General features: G+C 49.0%; 2 protein-coding genes across 5 annotated transcripts in view; both read right to left on the reverse strand.

The window, feature by feature from the left end:
* Positions 1–859: 859 nt before the first annotated feature.
* On the reverse strand, positions 860–10,975 carry TFIP11 (tuftelin interacting protein 11). Its single transcript, XM_077834627.1, has 13 exons — positions 10,865–10,975; positions 9,487–9,689; positions 8,614–8,767; positions 7,784–7,940; positions 7,108–7,235; positions 6,392–6,544; positions 5,121–5,630; positions 4,282–4,388; positions 3,885–4,053; positions 3,412–3,655; positions 2,913–3,055; positions 2,381–2,546; positions 860–1,318 (listed from the first exon to the last, which is right to left on the reverse strand). Exons 2-13 carry the CDS (start codon positions 9,681–9,683, stop codon positions 963–965), a joined length of 2,484 nt encoding a protein of 827 aa, XP_077690753.1. The 5' UTR covers positions 9,684–9,689; positions 10,865–10,975; the 3' UTR covers positions 860–962.
* A 616-nt stretch (positions 10,976–11,591) lies between these two features.
* Positions 11,592–19,814, reverse strand: part of TPST2 (tyrosylprotein sulfotransferase 2) — a 39,542-nt gene continuing 31,319 nt past the window's right edge. For all 4 annotated transcript variants that reach the window (XM_077834799.1, XM_077834796.1, XM_077834798.1 and 1 more), the window contains 5 exons: positions 18,745–19,676; positions 15,710–15,908; positions 14,412–14,462; positions 12,761–12,807; positions 11,592–12,064 (listed from right to left, as the gene is read on the reverse strand). In XM_077834799.1, coding sequence (XP_077690925.1) covers positions 12,778–12,807; positions 14,412–14,462; positions 15,710–15,908; positions 18,745–19,592 — 1,128 coding nt within the window. In that variant the 5' untranslated portion in view covers positions 19,593–19,676 and the 3' untranslated portion in view covers positions 11,592–12,064; positions 12,761–12,777. The remainder of the gene's footprint in view (positions 12,065–12,760; positions 12,808–14,411; positions 14,463–15,709; positions 15,909–18,744; positions 19,677–19,814) is intronic.

The following is a 19,814-nucleotide window of genomic DNA, read 5'->3' on the forward strand; positions in this document are numbered from 1 at the left end:
TTTTGCTGAACACCTGTGTCTTGTGCTTTAAAAAGTGACAGTCTGTGTTCAACTGACCAGTTCCTAGAAGACTGGGCCTGCTTTCTGTAACCTCCCCAGAACAAGCCTGGCCTTCGGTGAGGTAGAAGTTTAGATCTGTATTTTGTATCAGCAAGTTATTCTCAGTGGTGTCTGACCCACTACGGAACAGAGAGAATGAGATGCTCGCTCTCTCAAGGATTTGATAGGTTAAGGGGTTCTCAGCCACTGTTAAAAATACTGCATCAAGAAGCCCTGGACTACAGGGGGGCTTTCCCTGTTCACTGCCATGGAAAGTCAGCTATTGACTGCATTCTTGCATGATGATCCAGATCTTGAGTACCTCTAGTCAGGCCTTAAACAACTCATCACTAATATGTATAGAGATACTGAGCAAGTTCTTCCAGGCAGATGTCCTGAAGCATCATCACCCACCCACTCTGAGGCCTGTGTTTGACATTACCAATCATAAATCTTTCCCTGTAGGATTCCAGACGTGTGTAATTCCCAGTGCAAGGGTGAAGCTAAAACCAGAAAGAAAGGCTGGGTTACCCACACATTGAATTGGAATTCAGGAAGCATGATCTCATCAGCCAGGCAAATTGCAGAAACATTTTTCTTGAGGGTTTTATCAGTGCAGTTGTTGCCTCATGGGAAACTCTTAATACATTTTTTGCATAGTTGATGAGATTGCTAGTCTAGTTTAAAAGGGTGACAACTGCTTGTATCTTTCACTCAACAGCACCTTTTAAACGCTAACTTAACCAACATGTGCTGTGACGGAATAGGACTGTTAAAAAAAATCCTACAGAAGAGCTGAAAATCCATCAGATCTACAAAGTCAAGTCACCTCTTTATTGTAAGAGTCACACTAAACATCTGTTAGCATGGGGAATCTTGACAATACTTACTCTGTACAATGCTCCTGGCACAGAGCAGGATCCTTATTTAGCCATATCAATGAGACTCTGAAGAGAGGTTGGCACCCATGTCTTTTCTCCTTGTACAAACACAACGCCCCTGTCAATGTAAATTACAATTCGTCCAAATGTGTACAATTGTTTTCCTTCATGCCGCTTCCCGATCACAGGCATGAAGACGATATTGTGTTCTTCTGCTTTTGTTTGAATGAGGTCCTTAAAATTCATTGGCACAGAGCTAGCAGCCATGCCTATGCCGCGTTGGGCCATGTTCTCAGCCTCTCGCCGCTCCTGCATAGCTTCATACTGGAAGTCTTTCCTCCGCTCTGTGTGAGTGAGATAGGCAATGTTTTCCCGAGCACCTGGTTGCATGTAGCCACCTGTTTGGGAAAGAGTGAAATAGGTGAAGGCAAGGTTCCAATCCATTTTTGAACATGATACAATGATGAACCTAAATGCTGAATTTCAGGGATGCAGCATACACCCACTCCAGTGGGGCAGTCTTAAATGCTACTGTACATTTGTTACAGTATTTGATGCTAAAGAGATAGCAGGATATTCAGGTGAAACATTCTCTGATTCAATTCTATTGAACTATGACAAATGGCAGGATTTAAAACAATCCTTTGTCACTGAACCTCACTAAAGTGTTTAGAACAGGTTGGACACGGACACTTGGAGGAAGCTGCTCCACTGCAATGCCATTAGAAACGGAGGGAATCTGGGCAAACATGCCATGCTACATCCAAACCCAAGCCCTGCAATCAGACCAGCTGTCTAGTAGCAGGTTAGAGTGACTGCTGAGAAGCCAGGCAGTTCAGTAGCCTTAAAGAGCTCAACATCAATCAGCAACTCCACACCCCAAGGCAGAGGCTTTATGTCACTTGGTGGCATTTCTGAGTACTATGCTAGGAGTTTCTCAGAGTAGTTGAATTCCCAGGGTGGTGCAATGTACGCCTGTGGCTGTGAATCTGGTTCATCATTTTACTAAAGGAATAGAACGCAGCCATCAAAATGACTCTGTGGACTACCTTCTGTACTGTGCTATGGGCTCACAGAACTGTACAATAAAACTTTAAAAGAAGCAGGGTAAGAAGTCAATTCACTGCTGGGGCAGGACACACACAACAGGAAAGTAGGTTTAGGAGACAGTTTATTCCTCTCTCAAGTTTTGCGCCTTTTATATGTTTGGTTCTCTCCCCACAATCCTGTCAGCTGCTAACAAGCTGTACTGCAGATATCAGAACTGCAGTCTAGCGCCATACACTTCTGAAACAGCAAGCAAAAGCATTTTTGCATGAGTGGTGGCAGGATCTATGGAAATTCCGGTTAGCAGGGGTTCTGACTGAATAGACACACACACACACAAGACTCAAGTACTGCTGTATTGGGAAGCACTACATAGGATAGAAACGGTGAAGACTTCGCAACAAGTTACTTACCGACATTGGAAGAGACAGCCCGGTTCATGATATCAAGAGCTTCATTAAATTTGTCCTTGATCGATGGATGTGCTAACACCTGGTCTGAGAACATAGACTTCCAACCAAGGTACCACTTGGTGATCTCTTCGTAATTGGGGCTATTACTTAGCCAGGAGCAGAGTACCTGCAAAGAAATCAAAAACCACACCTCAACTGGGTGGCACAAACATGGATCAAAGCCTCCCTGGTATCAACTAGTTTGGTTCTCAATTTGCTTATACTAACAAGAAGGGACTGTAAATCTGTGTCTGCTAAGGAAGCACAGTCTCCATCTGATGTACACGGAGCCATCACTAAGAAATGTCTGCATTTAACGTTCAATCCATTTCTGCCATGCAATATACACTGGGCAGGAGTTGGAATTCTGAGTTTAACAAATAAAATATTTCACTGGGCAATAGCCAGAGAGCAAAGTCCCTCACAGTCATTCACCACCACCTTATCATTGGCTTGTTCTTTAAACAGTTCACTGGTTAGTCTCTTAACACACCTGCAGCCATTTGGGGAAGAAGTGTTTCTCCAGAAGTCCAACAAGGCTGGACACAGAGACCATCCCCTCCCAGTCGATCACCCAGTAAAATGCATCCATATGCTGCTGGTGAGGGTTAATGACGAGCTCATTGAGACACATCCCTGGGGAGAGAAGAGAGAAGTCAGAACTGGAACTGCTCTGCTGGCAGATTGGCTGCTGTAAACTGCAGGAAGTACGTCAACCTATTCAGCTAGCAGTTTAAGTGGTCAAAGAGGCCTTTAAGATGCTGCTTAACAGGTTTCAAACTCTTTAAATTGTCTGGTTAATCTGAATAGCTACAGAAGCCATCCTTGGCTCCAAAAAGTCAAGTATGCAAAATCTCTACTGGGTGCTACTCTCTGCTAGAAGCATACAACTTAAAACAGTACACTGAGTTTTACTTTAGGCTAGAGAGACTTTAAACCAGTTTGGATGGCATCAGGGGAGCTGTGAGACTCTGTTCTTTGGCTTGCCTCACCTAGTTTAGGCACAATGTTTTTGACCATGAAAGCCTCCCAAGATCCTGGTGTAAACACTTCTTTCCAGGGCTGAAGGATCAGTTTGGCTGAGGAGTCACTGGGGTGCCATTTCTGCAGTGCATTTGCCAACTTGTTTCGGATTGGAGAATATAATGGCTCTAATCGAGACTGCATCAGTGGAAGCCAGGGGTGAATCCAAGAGTGGATTGGGACAGTGTCTGTCAGAGGGTTCCAGTTTTCAACCTTGAAACAAATAAAAAGTTACTGCAATAGAAATAAATCTATCCAGTGACTCCTAAGCAGCTGAGCCTCTCTCTGCCAAATGCACACAAAATTAGAGTGAAAGCATCCCACCGTTGTTAATGCTGTCCTGAGGCTCCAAAATGAAAAGGTTATCAAATATTCGCAATTCACTGTGGTTTGAACATTGGTTCAGAGCGTGGCTTCAGTGTAAACTGATCTCTCATCTTACCTCCTTCTGTAGCTTGGGGAAGATGAGCTGATCCAGAATATTATCCAATATCCAAACAGGAATAACATGTACCCAGCTGTCCAAGAAATCTACCATTGGGCCACAGTTTCTCGGCTGCCACTGTGTTATTATATTTCTTACATACGGCATCCACATTTCCCACATGAGCCTGGAAAAATCAAAGTCAAGATTAAGCTGCAGCCTGGTTTGTCTTTTATAGAGGACTTCAAGGAATTAAAAAGGCTACTTTGTTCACATTTCACAGCTGGATTTTAACAGACACTTCAGCTCATTAAAGGGCATCATCTGGAAAGTGCATTTCCACCCACTCTTCTCCATCCCCAAGAGACTATCATTTGAGGGTGTTGCATACAAGTACCATTGGTTTATTGTTTACCTGTGAAAAGCATCCGTTGCTAGGTCCTGTCCACTGTGCGATAACAACTGATCATTTTCTAAAAGCCTTTTCCACTTGGCTATAATTTCTGTGCCATACATACAATCCTGAAAAGAAAAATGAGCCAGGGCAGCATTTACTTCTTTCATGGATTGCCCATGAGCATGTAAAGCAATGGGGCAGTAATGTGCTGAGGGAGAGAGACCTTTTCCCTGCCTCCCCTCTGCCAGACAAACAGCAAGCTGGCAGATGTGGCAGACAGTCTCCCACCAGGGTATAACCCTGCAGTGGATTTAATATAAACGAAAGATACCAAGGCAAGGAGAAATAAGATTTTTAAAAGCTAAAGCTACATACTACAGATACGATACTATACATTTTATCTATCACGTGCTAAATGGCATGACCTTCTGAACAGCACACCCTTTAATTGCCAAGTTAGGCAGACTTCCCATGCAGTGAAAAGAAAGACTTGTCTTGCCATTTACTGTTTCTTCTGAGCACCACCAGCCCTCTGAAAATCAGGTGCCTTCATAACAGGTCTCCAGGCAGGCACCCAAACATTGGGACTCCCACAATCTCCAAAAAGAAAAGGAGTACTTGTGGCACCTTAGAGACTAACCAGTCACTTTAGAAAATCTTGGCCTTCAGTTTTAGCGAGTACTGTCAGCAGCCTTCCTTCTATTAGCAGGTTAAGAGTACCCCCACATTTTGTATGCATACATTTACCATGAACAAAAATTTCCTATGGTCATTTAGTCAACTTTTCAATCAAAGCAAACTACAAAAATCTTTTCAGTCCTAACTGATAAAATACTGAAACCAAACCCAGCACTCACCTTGAGGGGATCCCAGTTCTTGAAGTAATCTTTCATGAGAGGAAAGACGATAGCTACTGCCAGGTCCACTCGATCGGACATTCTGTATTCCTCATAATACTTATCTTGGAGGGTCTCAAAAATCTTTGCACATTCATCCAAGGTAAGTGGATTGTCACAGTTGGGCTGCATTCGCCGCTCGCATTCCTCCACCAATTCCAGGACCTTACTGAGGTTGCTAATTGCTGTCTCCTCATGCGAGAGGACTTCAGACATCTTCTGTATCTCATGGGTCAGGTTGACAACCATGTCCCTCTCGTACTGCAGCTGCCGGTCGTTCTGGATGATCTCCTGCTCTGTGATGTCGATGAGAAGCTGCAGGTTGTGCTCCAGTTCTGGCAAGGCAAATGCTTGGGGCTTGGAGTCTTTGCCCAGCGGCTGCTGAGGATTGTCATCTGGGATGTTGTGCTTATGGCTGATTTGACTATAACTGTAATAAACCCTTTGTTCCCGGCCAGTCATGTCTATAACCTTCCAAGAAACAAAAACAAATAGGTCTAAACAGCCATAGTTCATATTAATATTAGAAGGAAACCCATTACCCAGGATTGAGAATGGAAGCTATCCTGATAATTCAGCAGCTTCCGGTTCTTATTAACATAACCAAGTTATTTGAGCGAGAAAACTAAAACTGGGGATGCAGCAGTTTGGGTCCCTCTCAAAAGCAACTGAACTCCATGCAATTATAGCTTCGCTAAGAATTTGGAGTTGCAGGAAATTAGGAGCTGGAGGCAGAAATAAGAGCCGAGAAAAGGCCTCTTCTATCTTCCTGTATCTGGAGAGAAAGGATGATGTTTTCCCCTCTGCCATTTCACAAGACTGTAAATACAGGCTAATGAGAACCAAATTCTCAACCCTCTGCATCTGGAGGAAAGTCTTAAGCAACTTTATTACCTCAAGAAATGTGATTTCAGACAAGCAGAAGTTCACTGGCTACACCAAGGATCAGTCCAGTCACTATACCTCAGAGGGTTGAGACTTTGGTTCTCATTAGCTTGTCCAGAACCAAAGCTTCTGACTCACCTCTGTCATGTTTGCCAATGATTCTTAAGTACCAGCAGAAACAGCACTTGTGCTAAGAGGGACAGCAAGACATTGCCACGTGGTCTGTAGATTTTCTGCTGAGTATCTTTGTTCTGCCTTGTGTGGATGATAATGAGGATGATGCACTTTAGGCAGATGCTGATTTCCCAGAGACTTAAACATATCATTGCTTTGGATACTGGTCTTACCTTAACTTGGGATAGTTCTTTCTGAGGAGCTGTGAGCTGCTTGCCAATCCTGCCCTTGGCCTTCAATTCTTCTACTGTCTTGTAGGCATATTTGGGTTTTTTCTTGCCTCCATTAGGATCCTTCCTCCACTGACTGAGCTCTTTCTGAAATTCCTAAATAAAACGCCAAAATCAGACCAGAGGTGCAGGCTGCTGGCCAGCCATGCAAGTCTGTCACAGGATTCTTTACACAAGAATATTTCAGCTCAGGTCCCTTAAAGAATGCAGTACAGAAAAACAATGGGCAAAGATTAAAGCTGAATGGCAGGTTATTGGTTGAAATTCTGTGGTTGAGTCAAACATATTACAGATGGTCCTAACCAGTACATTTCTGGATCTTATTCCCAGGACAGAGGGAAAAAACACCTTCAAATGTTCCCATTAGCCCAGCCAAACAAACAGACTTTACAGTCCTGGCGCATTAGCAAGTGAGATTCCAGCAGCAAGGGCAAAGCCATTAGCGTAGGTCTCTCTTTCAAGGGATAGGGAGAAAAAAAACACGACAAGAGGGATGGAATATGTAACTTCAGCTTCCTGCACGCAGCTGAGCTGAATGGCTTCCCCAACATGGGAGAATGCCCTGGTACTACAGCCTGATTTCACATAACATTGCGATAGGGGTCTGCAACACACAGTAAGCCCTTACCCCTGTGGAACAGACAGACTAAGAGTCATACCTCTTCAGCTTCTTCCTCGGAGTCAACAACAGGGAAGTCCTGCAAGGACTGACTGGTTCGTTCGGAGCCATATGCTCCCAAGGCCCCTTTGCCTTTCCTCTGCTTGGCCTCAATCGGATTGATGATACCTGGGGAGTTACAGAAGAGTCAGTGAATGTCAGCTAGGAAGGGGAATCTAACCATTGGAACAGGAAAAGCTGTAACTAGGTTACCATAGGAAAAAGAGTTATCGAACTGGCACAGATCATCCAGCCTGGCATTCTGTCTTCCGTAGTGCCAGTATTTTGCACAGTTACACATTGTTATTAGTGGCCCTAACATTTTCAGGCACTTTTAAAAACCTGCTGTAGCATGTTCCTCTGACCACCGATGCTAACGAATTCTAAACACTGCACAAAATAGCATTTCCTTTGATTGGTTCCAAGTTGACTGCCTTTTAATTTAATCTTCCTCCTATTGTCTCCTTCTCATGCTAAATAATCAGAGATTGTGCAGTCTCCCACCATATGTCAATTTTATCTAATTACTGCTGCAATTATTTAAAACTAATACAACTGGATTGGATCTTCAAGATCCAACTTGTCTGAAGGAGAGGTGGGCAAACAAGACCCAAGTTTGCAATTTCCTTACAGAATCCTCATCTCAGACCCATACTCTTGGGGAACACACACAGTACCTTGAGCGTTCTTTCCAAGCCCTCTACCAGGGACATAACCCATTTTCTGAAGAAGCTTCTGCCCTATTCCCTTGGTGTGTCTCTCCCAGCTGCCAAAGTCCATGAAAGATTTGGTCCCTCCTATAAATCCTTTCTGGCTGGGTTTGAAATTGCCACCCTGTTAAAAAAAAGAAAAGAAACCAATACCAGATAAGTGATATAATCACCAAGCTCCTGGCCATCTGTCTCAAGATGAAACCTCACCAGCCTGCACTCTGTGCTGCTCTTCTAACTATCTGTGAGAGAAAGCCCCTAGGCTCACTGCTAGAGTTTGAGGGTTTGTAGCCCTGTTCCCATTATGGGCTGATCTATAAGGCTCTATCATGGGTGGAAATAAATTGGTTCCTGATATTTTGCATCTGAACAGTTGAAAAATGGATTTTTATTTTTAATCCATTTAATTGATAATTTGCTTATGCTAGTCACATTTAGTACTGTGAAAAGAAAGAATTGCAAAAATATTTAATTGATGGGTGGAAGCAAAATCTGGACATTCATGTACTTCAACCTCATTCATCTCAAAATGAGTATCAATGAAGGGAAGGGGCTTAAGAGGCCTGGGGAGGAGTGAAGCTCCCAAGAACATATGCAATCCATCAAACTACACAAGTAAAACCTAAGGGAAACTTCTCCTTCCATTGCAAACCAGTATCACAAGTGGCTCTGTGATCTTACTCAGCCACTGTTCTCCCTTCTCAGCTGCTGTATTACTGAGCCAGTACCTAGACCACACCGTGGCTGGCACTCTGTAAATAACTTAAAGAGGTCTGGTACTCTTATGAATAACTCACTGTTTTTAACTTCTTTGGTACAAACTCTTTAGGGAATTCTTCCTGCTTAACGGGCTTTTCATCCTCATCTGAATCCTCTTCTATCACTTCCTCAGCTGCAGCTTTCCTTAGGCCCGCACTGATGAAATTAACCGGGGCCGAGTAGTCCCGAGAGCTGCACAAAAAAGGGATTTCACAGTCATGAACAGTAATACTGTTCCATTGAATCAGAACTTGAAGTGCACACACTCAGAAACACCTTGATGCAGTTTTTCCTGATTTTAAAATAAACTCAGTGTTAAGAAATAGCATTAAATGCTGTTAAATTCAAACTTCTGATATTTCAGTTATGGAAAATGTTGGTTTTGCGTGCGCAAGGCTCTCTCTATTGAGTTGTAACCTAGCACACCGGTGATCTCCCTCACAAACCTCTTACTAACTGGGCAATAAGGAAACAAATCTTGGAACCAAACTATATATGAAGAATTCAGTCCATTTGATAACACACTGAACTAAATATTAACCTCTCCCCTCTTCACACAGATTCCCTCCAAAGCCATTACAATCTCAAACTGGCCACAGTCGCACAGTTTCCTAGAGAGTTTTGCCTTCTGAATCAGGCTCTATGCATCAAGTGACTGAGTTACATTCATAGAAAAACTTACCAAATCAAGTACCCTATAGAAGGTATAAAGGAGTTCCTCTAGTAGTTCTTTGCAGACTGACAGAGAAAAGAACCGAATCAGAAGTGAGAAATCTATTGGTACTACACAAAGGAATCAGTATCTCATTCGGACGGTTATTGTAGCTTATCAGCTACGCTAACAACAAAGAGAAGATTCTGTCTGTTCACAGTACTGCCAGAGTTTGCAGGGCACTAGGAACTGCCCGTACCGTTTGCCTCCAAAGCTGGGCCTCTCGTCGTCGGAGTCATGCTCAGCCCACACGCCATAGGTGGCCTCCTCCTTGGTCTGCCAGTGGCGCTGCCGGTTGGGGTTGAACTCGTTCTGCAGGTCCCAGTCCGTGATTTCAAATTTCTCCATCTCCACATCACCATCGTCATCTTTGCCGTAGAGATGGGACATCGACATGATGGCCTAGGAGAGAGAGCAACAGGCCGGGAGAGTCAGAGCGAGCAGCTGCTCACAGGGTGGGGGTCCAGAGAGAGGTGGCAACAACCGGGGTGGGCACGGCCGGCGGGAAGCGGAGATGGGCGGGGGGGGGGCACAGCCGGCGTGAGACGGACACTCTAGGGGGGCAGAGCACAGCCGGCGTTAAACGGGCGTGAGGCGCTGACAGCGGGGGGGTGGGGGGGGCAGGGCCGGCGTGAGGCGGTGACAGCGGGGGGTGGGAGGGGGCAGGGCCGGGCTGGGCGTGAGGCGCTGACAGCGGGGAGGGGCAGGGCCGGCGTGAGGCGGTGACAGCGGGGGGGGGGTGAGGCAGGGCCGGGCCGGGCGTGAGGCGGTGACAGCGGGGGCAGGGCCGGGCGTGAGGCGGTGACAGCGGGGGCAGGGCCGGGCTGGGCGTGAGGCGCTGACAGCGGGGGCGGGCAGGGCCGGCGTGAGGCGGAGACGGGCGGGGGGGGGCACAGCCGGCGTGAGACGGACACTGTAGGGGGGCAGAGCACAGCCGGCGTGAGACGGACACTGTAGGGGGGCCGGGCCAGGCTGGGCCGGGCGTGAGGCGCTGACAGCGGGGGGTGGGAGGGGGCAGGGCCGGGCTGGGCGTGAGGCGCTGACAGCGGGGAGGGGCAGGGCCGGCGTGAGGCGGTGACAGCGGGGGGGGGGGAGGGGGCCGGGCTGGGCGTGAGGCGCTGACAGCGGGGGCGGGCAGGGCCGGCGTGAGGCGGAGACGGGCGGGGGGGGCACAGCCGGCGTGAGACGGACACTGTAGGGGGGCCGGGCCAGGCTGGGCCGGGCGTGAGGCGCTGACAGCGGGGGGGGGGGGGGGGGGAGGGGGCAGGGCAGGGCCGGGCTGGGCGTGAGGCGCTGACAGCGGGGGGGGGCAGGGCCGGCGTGAGGCGGAGACGGGCGGGGGGGGGCACAGCCGGCGTGAGACGGACACTGTAGGGGGGCAGAGCACAGCCGGCGTAACCCGGGAGTGAGGGGCGCCGGGCCGGGCGTGAGGCGGTGACAGCGGGGCGGGGGGCAGGGCGCTCGTGACGCCCCGTTACGAGCAGGGGCCGCGGGGGGACAAGGGGCCCTTGCAGGGGGCAGCGCGAGGACAGAACACCAGCGGGAGGGGGAGGGGCGCGGAAAGGGACCGCGCCTACCCCGAGGGCGGGCTCCGCTCGCGGTGGCACAGGCCTCGGACGAGTCCGGTTCGGGCCGCCGGCACACGGCCTCGACGCTCCAAAGCGACCCGCGCTGCTGACCCGGAAACAGGAAGCGGCGGCCTTTACTTCCGGGGCCGCGCAACGACTGCGCCTGCCCACGCCACGCCCCTGACCATAGAGACACGGCGGCAGAGCGGCCCACACAGCGGCCCGTCATGGCCTCGCCTCTCGATGGTAGTGGCTGACTGCGGCGGCAGGCGGCGCAGCCTGGCCCCAGGCCCCGCCCCTGGCCCCTGCCCCGCCCCCAGGGATCCAGGCCCCTCACGCCCCAGCAAGGGGGTTGCCAGGCCCCATGGGCAGCCAGGGGCACCCAGCCCCCGCACGTGGTCTCGCACCTTCAGGCCTGGGGGGCGCCCGGCTGCTCCCCAGGGTGGGTCCCCCAGGCACTGCACCCCCCAACACCCCCCGCCCCCGAGTGCCCCTGCCCTTGGTCCCACAGGCCCAGCTCCCCGCCCAGGCATCCAGCAACCCGGCTGGGCCCTGCCAGCCCGGCAGCCCCCTCCAGGCCCATGCCCTCGGCGCGCCCCCAGCCATGCCCACAGGACGGGGACACCCCAGGAGAGCGAGCAGGCGTACGGGGGCTCAGTCCCGCACGCCTAGGACACGTTCTTCTGCACTGGACACCGCTCGCATCATGGGAAATAAAGCAGACTGAGCCACGCCGGAAACAGAACGGCCTCATATATTAACTCTGCAATAGATTCTGTACGTTACGAGTGAAGGAATGACAGGAGGCAGGTCTCCGATTGTCACTTGTACAACAAAGGCTCGACGCGGTTATTACACCTATTTCTGGTTTCAAATTAGAGATCAAAATTACAAGACAATTTTAATGTAACTTTAAAAAGTCCTCAAGTAACTGAATATAAAATCTCTTTCCAATGCACTTCGAAGGTTCAGTCAGAAAATTCATTTCCACAGATTTTTCTCTTTTTCACAGAGTGTTCAGAAAAGGTAGACAACTGGTACTTGAAGTGTGAAATGTTTGACCTTTGCAAATAAATGCAAATACATTCCTTGTACAGCAGTCACGTTTTGGCAATATTATTAGCAAGCAATATGCTTGGATAACAGATTTCCACTTTTGCATTTGCAAATTCCTTCTCTGCTGGGCAATGAAAGGACACTTGCAACATCCTGCAGGGGAGAAGAAAGGTATTTTAGTCAGAGGGATGAGCTATATACCTAATACAGCAAATCTATGATCATTTGTACCCAGGGCTCTTACAAATGACTTTGTGAGAGACATACAAACTCCCAATCAGTAACCAAGACTGGTGCTACATCTACAGGGCAGAGCCTATTCCCTCAGTGTAGATGCACCGTATACTGACAGGAGGAGCACCGCCATCGTAGGAACACCTCAAACTGCTGCTTCTGTTGTCAGCGTAGCTCCGTTTCTGAGGGGGGAGGGTTCAAACACACTAGTCTGACTTTTTTTTTTTTTTTCTAATTAATCCAAGGAGGTCAATGGCACATCCTAGAGGATTATCAGAGCTTCTCCTCCTGCACCACAGAACTACTGCTCAGTTCATGTGGACATTTCCATGTTCTCGGCAGTGCTACAGGCTGGTGATGTTACCGAGTAGGTCATTTACACTTTGGGCAAATAAACCTGTTTTCACAGGAAACGCAAGAAGTCACGTTTTGAAACCCATCTGGCAGAGTACCAGCATTATTCTCACAAACTGGAGCAATTAACTGAACATGGAGTTGATATGTCTCAGGAGCATGCCTAGAGCAACAGGCACTAAAAATTATGCAGGCAAAACCCCAGGCCCAGAGCAACGTAAACAGATCTGCAGGATTTCCAATTGAAGCACAAGTACCTACCTGGAAATCATTAATTTTCAGTGAGAAGCAGACGTATTCTGAGTCACCTAAAATAATCCAAGAAAAGCAATGATTAGTATTAAGTCACATACAAAACCCAGACTCTCCCATCGCACTTCTGAGAGTGAGCTGATTACGGCTCAGTCCAGAGACAGAGGCAATGCTGTAACGTAAGTGGCTGAGAGTGCACTTTTGCCAGGAAATCGCCACCTCTCCTGTGATATTTTGGCTTCCCCAGTGACCCAGATCTTCATCACTGCAATGCATTCTACATGGGACTACACCTGACAGCCATTCAGTACCTGCAGCTGGTGGTTCCTGCAGGGAGCACAGTTACACCCATCCATGGCAGGCTGCACTAGTTTCTGAATCTGGCAATTCAAAGCAATGATTTTCACTTGTGAATCTCTAAATGCTTTTAATGCTGGCTACCTGAGAGGTGCCTTTCTCCTCACATACTACTGTGACAGCCGAAATCACTGCTTACTTTAACAGTTCCCATACTAAACAGGCAGAGTCTTGGTTTCCCACGCCCCTTACTTGGACACAGCCCTAGTGTATTGACCATTAGGCTATCATGTGTCATAAGAACATGAGAATGGCTGTGCTGGGTCAGACCAATGGTCTTTCTAGGCCAGTATTCTGTATTCTGACAGTGGCCAATGCCAGGTGCTTCAGAGGGAATGAACAGAACAGGGTAATTTATCAAGTGATCTATCCCATTGTCCAGGCCCAGCTTCTGGCAGTGACAGGCTTAGGGACACACACAGCATCTGGTTGTGTCCCTGACCACCTCTGCTAACAGCACCTATCCGCCAGGAACTTGTCTAATTTTTTTTTTTAAACCCAGTTTTACTTTTGGCCTGCACAACATCTGCTGGCAACAAGTTCCACAGTTGTGCATTGTGTGAAAAAGTCCTTCCTTATATTGTTGTGTCCTATCTATTTAAGCAGTATTTTCTAGGGGGATAGAGGAAAGGGTTTAAAGTTCTTTGACCTTCACCTCTAGTGCCAGTGTGATTGCACAAAATTGTAAAGTGCTTCCTGACTGTACACCCGTGCAAAGGGAGCAGTTTGATTAGTGACACATGGAACAGTTATACACTGAGAGGACGATCAGAACCAGAAGCCATGTTCTGGAACGTTTACACTCTCTAGATTAGACACCCCTCCCCCCGCTTCCCACTCCACACATGGCAAGACACAGAACAGCAGGTCAAGAGTCAGGGGCCTCAGGGAAGAGAGCGTGTCCGGAGGGATGAGATGCAGCAGCAGTGTTTGGATCAGATGAATGCACAGACACCCCACAGAAAGCAAGAAGCCAAGAGTGAGAGAAAATAACATTAGCAGGAAGGAGGGGAGGGCACGAATGTATGCAGGGCTTGGATAGTGATGACCAGCAGCTAAAATTTCATACAACCAGACAGGACACCAGTGAAAGGATCCAGGGTTGGCGTGACATGATCAGCACGAAGGGAGAGGAACAACTGTGCAGTGGAGATTTGGATGGGCTAAAGCAGGAGATGCAAGTGAGTCAGGTATCCCAAGGACAGAGCTGCTGCCCAACTCTGTGCACTCATGTGAGGGACCAGACATGCCACGAATCCATCCGAAATGAAGGTATAACCTGGAGAAGTCACTGGGCTCTCACCTGAAGACGCCCTTTCAGATTGGCTGGTGTTTTAAAATCCCCCTTCATAACCTATGGAAGGAATGAAAGCAGAGTGACTTCACTTTATACAGACTAGCTGATGCTTAAGCAGTCCTTCTGCCTCATTAGCTGCCTGGCATGTCATAGCGTGTCTGAACCAGAAGCAAACCTCAAAGGCCTGAGCAATAGCCTGGCGTATGCATCGTGTGTGAAGTGATTTTGTTCTGCCCTCCTGGGCAGATCACTAGCGCTGTGGGCCGAGGTACAATTTCAGCACAGAGATGGCGTTTGGCATCGGACAGTGGCTGTGGTGCAGTCCTCAGGACTTCTGCTAAAAGTGGTTTCTCTGTGCTGCGCTGCACTCCCTCCCTTCTCACCCAAGGGGGAATTTTTTAAAAACTGCATTAAGAAGGGATCTTTTGTACAATGACCATTTTCCACGTTCACGTTGACAAAAACTGAAGGGCTCCACTTTACTCAGGAATCCTGCAGGGTCTGGATCCTGGGAGAGCCTCTCATCCCACTTTCCACTGCTGTTAACATGGCTTGCAGGGACTGGAACAGTCCTCAAAGCCAGTGTCACAATCAGAGCAGCCAATCAAGCCAGCTCCAGGGGCTGGTATTTCAATGCATCATGCACACAGATGGTACCAAACCACCTAGATCATGAAAACAGAGTCTGCCCTTGGTTCTGTGCATATCATAACAGGACCCCATTCATGACTGTGGCCTCTGGGTATTACTGCAATAAACCATCAGCACCACCTCATAGCAGCTCCCTGAGCTAGTTCTCCTCGTGCAGGACTTGCCTGGTCCTCCTGGAGTCCTGCCTTTGAGGGGGAAGAGAGTTTGACCTGGGCCCAAGCAGAAACAAGGACATGAGAAGATTCCCTCCATTTAGTAACCAGCTCGTGGCTCTGCAGCACCCCCTAGCAGGGGCTGTAATTTCCAGAGCAGCACACACAAATCCTTTGGGGAATGTCTCTTTGGCCTTAGCACAGCTGCAGTAGGAGCACTGTCCCAGGACATGACCTTGCATTCCTTCTGCACCCAGCCTCCCCTTGACTTGAGTGAGTCTGGGGTGAGCTACGGAATGAAGCACCAATTTCTAGGTCTTCCACTAGGGAGAGACTGGCGTTTTCTAGCGCTAACAGCTTTGCGTAAATGCAGAGGTATGTAAGTCAGTATTACATATAGTAAATCCACAGTTCTGTGGCTATTTTGTATTTGTAACATGTGTCACTCCCATCATCATCCAGTGACGCTCAGCACGCTAAGCAGAAAGTAGAAATACTCACCCTGTGGGTGTTGTTGATTACCAAGGGGTCTGGGTTCCCATAGTTGGGTGGATTTGCATATGGGTCATAGCCAAGCCTAGAGAGCATTGGTGCTATCTGGGCCATGTCTTGCAATACGTCCCCTGGAATGTGCCCGATCCATTTGGACAAAGCTTCCAAGTTTACAGGCTTAATAACCTGGTCTGTTGATCTTTCTATCCTGAAAAGAGAGTAGAAATCAGTCACTTGGGTTTTGGATGTATGTTGTGTTCATACATAGGAGCCGGCAGCTGGGTCATTGCCATTTGAATTCTCATTCTCAGTGCCCGAGAGACGCGTGTAGCTCAGATATTTTCAGCATCTTCAGGATACAAAGCTCATACAGCAGAGGCTTCAAAGCTATCTATCGGTAAAGCACCAGTGCCATCATTAGGATGGTGAAGCTGCAGGGCCAAAGACCCAACACTAACACACCACACCACGCGTTTCAATACCCAAGTGCAAAGCCGTGTGGGAACCGGAGTCACTGATATATCCCCATCCTCAACCTTCCCGAAGCGCCACCTCTTGCCACAGAAGTTGAAGGGGAAATGCTGTGCTGCCCACCCTCTGCTGAGGTGGCCTAAGAAGTCCTGGGCACTCTTCCCGGCCTAGGGACGCTCCTGTTTGTCCTGCCCACCTTGCTGGGCCTTCTGTGTTAGATCATCTGCATCTGTTTCCCCTAGCGAGGGAAAGCGTGTCCCCCACTGCAATCGGTGCATTGCTGCCAGTCTGAGCTATGCCCTCTGCAGCAACAGTCTGCCCCTGCAGTCAAAGGCAGAGCAGCCTCTCTCACTGCACAAACTGTCCCTTTACATTTTGAGACAGCAAAGTTAACGTCCTGTAATTAGGCAGATTTACATAATTTGCATGAAAATTAGAGCCCTCCCCAGAGACAGTTCTGTTTATTCAGGACACGTAAATCTCTGGCACGGCACGAGAAGAGGCTGCAGTTGGAGTGCGGCAGGTGCCACCAGACCATGAAGGATCCAGGGCGCCTAAGGCTCTTGAGATAAAGCCTCCAATCCCAACCTGTCTCCCCGTCAGGCCTTGGAGATCAGTCACTGATTTCTACACTGTTCGGAAGGGACAGGCATTCCTACGGCCCAAACCTCTCACCCCAGTTACTACAGGAGAAAAATCAAAGGAATTTGTGGCTACCTGCCACACAGATGTCATGGGAAAGGAGACCCCGGGAACTGGGCAGCATTAGTAAATTAATGAGCTATTCGCTAGTAAGTTAATGGACTATTTGCTCTCAGCAGATTTTTAAAGATAGGAAGCCCAACAGAGGCCATCAGTTCCCCTAAGAAATAAGCCTGCATCTACCACAGTAGCTGCTCTCCCCTTCCCTTGCTACCACAAACCACAACTCCTTGGCTGGGGAGGGTTTATAGCAAAGGAAAGACAAGGCCGTAAAGGAGAAAAGCTCTAGCCCTGAGTGAACTGCATGCTCCCCATCCTCTGCACTCCCTCTGCTCAGCTGCGCCCAGTTCCTGCATGGTACATCTGCAATGTTCACGCCTTACACACCACGGAGAGCCAGACTCGAAGAGGCTCTACAGATTCACAACAGCCACTGGTCCAACACACCCCATTCACTAGCATCAGCAATGCAGTGACTTGCCTTGGGACTGATCACCTGGGCTAGAGCCCCTAATTCTGGAAAATAAAGTGCTCTTTGAGGCCCTCATGCCCCTCTGGGGTCTTTAACTAATATGGGACTCTAATCACTCTTCCCAGCCCTCCCTCCCTCAAGTAGCTAGGCCCTCAGTTACACAGCAGGGCGTACTAGGGCATCAGTTCAACTGTGACTCAGAGAACTACACCCAGCAAAACACTGACTAGCGTGAAACAGCGTTTCACAAGGGTACTGAATCACAAATCACATGCAGTCAGCTTCCACTGCTACTCTCTCTTTGGGAAGAACTTTTTAGGGTAAGTCTACACGGCAAAGAGACACTTGCAGCTGGCCAGTGCCAGCTGACTCAGGCTCGTGGGGCTCGGGCTGCGGGCTGTGTAACTGCAGTGTAGATCTCTGGGGCTCGGGCTGGAGGACAGGCTCTAGGATCCTGCGAGGTGGGAGGGTCCCAACGCTCGGGACATCCTGAATGTCTACACCGCAATTAAACCGCCCTGCAGCCGGAGCCCCACTAGCCTGAGTTCACAGGCACAGGCCAGCCACGGGTGTCTCACTGCAGTGCAGACATAACCTTAGTGTTGAGGAAAGTATGGCCTGACAACGTCCCCCCCTTCCCTTGCTCAGAGAAAGAGAAAAACCATACAGCGGGTTCTTTCTCCTCCACCTCCCCGTTCTGGATGGAGAAAACTAACAGAAAAAGACGGTTAGAAGGCAGACGTGTCTAGCTAGTTCCTATATATCCGTGTTTACAGTTAGAGGTTGGGTTAGGTTAGTCTAAGGTTACCAAGTAGCCAAAATGATCACTACAAACAACTGCAGCAAGAAGCTCAAAATATGAAATCGCTCTAAACACGCATGTTGTGCGTACACACTTCTTTATCCCATGATCACGTCAGAACTACGTGGGGCAAGAGGCAGTGGGAGGTCAGGAAAACTCAGCTGCATGCTACCTAAAACAATTCGGTGCTCGCTGGAATGTAATCCAATGTTTAAAGAAATATTTGGGAATGGGTAGAAAAAGAGAAAGGGGACACAGATTACCCCAAAACTGGAGCTCCTTCAACAGGACTCTGCCAAAGCAGTGCCTGAAATCATCCCCTTATTTACAAGTCGGACGACTGAGATGTCACCATTCTCAAAACTCCTCACTTACGCAGCTAACCACGGTCAGGGACACCGCCACTGTGACATTCACGCGGTTCTTTACTTAGACGCACACAAATACGCTACAGCAGAGTTGGGTGCATCGATTCCTCTGCTCCTGGAAACCAGGCATGAAAATAAGCAACAAGGTGGGCCCCAAGAAGGTTTGGCAAGAACCCGCTCCGCCCAGGCAGGAGTCTCTTTGGAAAGCAGCAGCCATACAGACACTCACTTGGAAAGAGAGACTCCGCCTGGTTTCCCTATTAACTCTTCATGGTGCAGCACTGCGTCGCTCCAGGAAATGTCTAGGAACTGCATGATGACACGCATGGAGTGCTCGGGGTGCAGCACTAGCTGCTCATAGTAGACTGGCAGGCACCTGGACCGCCCAATCTCTACGCACTGGGAATACATCACCTCGATCGCTTTGTTCCACTTTGCAAGGCAGTCTCGGTAGCTGTTCAAGTCAAAGCCTGCAATCGTTACCTTCCTTGTGATCATGGAATGGACAGAAGCCCGGCCATCTCGAACCATCAGCAGAAATTTGGAATTGGGAAAGAGTCTGGAAAGGTAGACAGAGGATTTTAACGTGAAGGGGTCCTTGTTACATAGATATCTGGCTGGCTCACCATGCTTGGCTATGACTTCCAGGATAAATGCCTGCATGGCAGCGTCCAGGACTTGGTCCGTCACTCCTGCTTCATCCAAGCGCATCTTTTCACGCCCAGATTTGGACCAGGCCTGGCGCATTGCCAGCACCCGGGGAATAATGCGAGTCTCTTCTCCACAGCGGATTTCTGGATGCGCATCCAGCATGGCTCTCATGAGAGTCGTGCCGCTCCGCGGGACCCCACCGATAAATATCAGAGGCATCTCCTTGCTGTACCGGTACTCGACGCGACTGGAGTCCACCACGACCAGTTCTTCATTTTCTGGTCTCATCAGCCCATGCTTCCGCTTGCCATAGCCCTTGCCCAGTAGCTCCTGGCACTCCAACATCTGCTGGCCAACGTGCACAGTCACCATCAGGGCAATAGCAAAGCCAAGCCCCAGCAACACCCGCCGCATGGTGATCCGCATTCTGTTCCTCTGCACATAGGCTGGGAGACCGAAGGGTCCTCTGCCTTCAGCTTTCACTTAGGAAGCAGCCAATCCCATGCGCGTCTGCAAAGAAAACAGCACATGTTCAAAGAAGTCAGGGGCACACATCTGTTACCTGGCCCGTCTCCTACTGAACCACCTGACACCAGGAGAGCCTCAGCCTCCAATCAATCACACAAAGACCTACTGAACACCTCAACT

Source organism: Eretmochelys imbricata, chromosome 15 (assembly GCF_965152235.1).
Source record: "Eretmochelys imbricata isolate rEreImb1 chromosome 15, rEreImb1.hap1, whole genome shotgun sequence".
In the NCBI taxonomy this organism is placed as follows: Eukaryota; Metazoa; Chordata; order Testudines; family Cheloniidae; genus Eretmochelys; species Eretmochelys imbricata.

Excerpts from the sequence above, each read along its gene's own strand:
- TFIP11 (XM_077834627.1), bottom strand. The coding sequence starts at position 9,683 with ATGTCGATGTCCCATCTCTACGGCAAAGATGACGATGGTGATGTGGAG. Across the intron at positions 4,054-4,281 it reads GCAACGGATGCTTTTCACAG|GCTCATGTGGGAAATGTGGA; the intron begins GTAAACAATAAA and ends TGATTTTTCCAG. Across the intron at positions 1,319-2,380 it reads GGCTGTCTCTTCCAATGTCG|GTGGCTACATGCAACCAGGT; the intron begins GTAAGTAACTTG and ends TTTCCCAAACAG.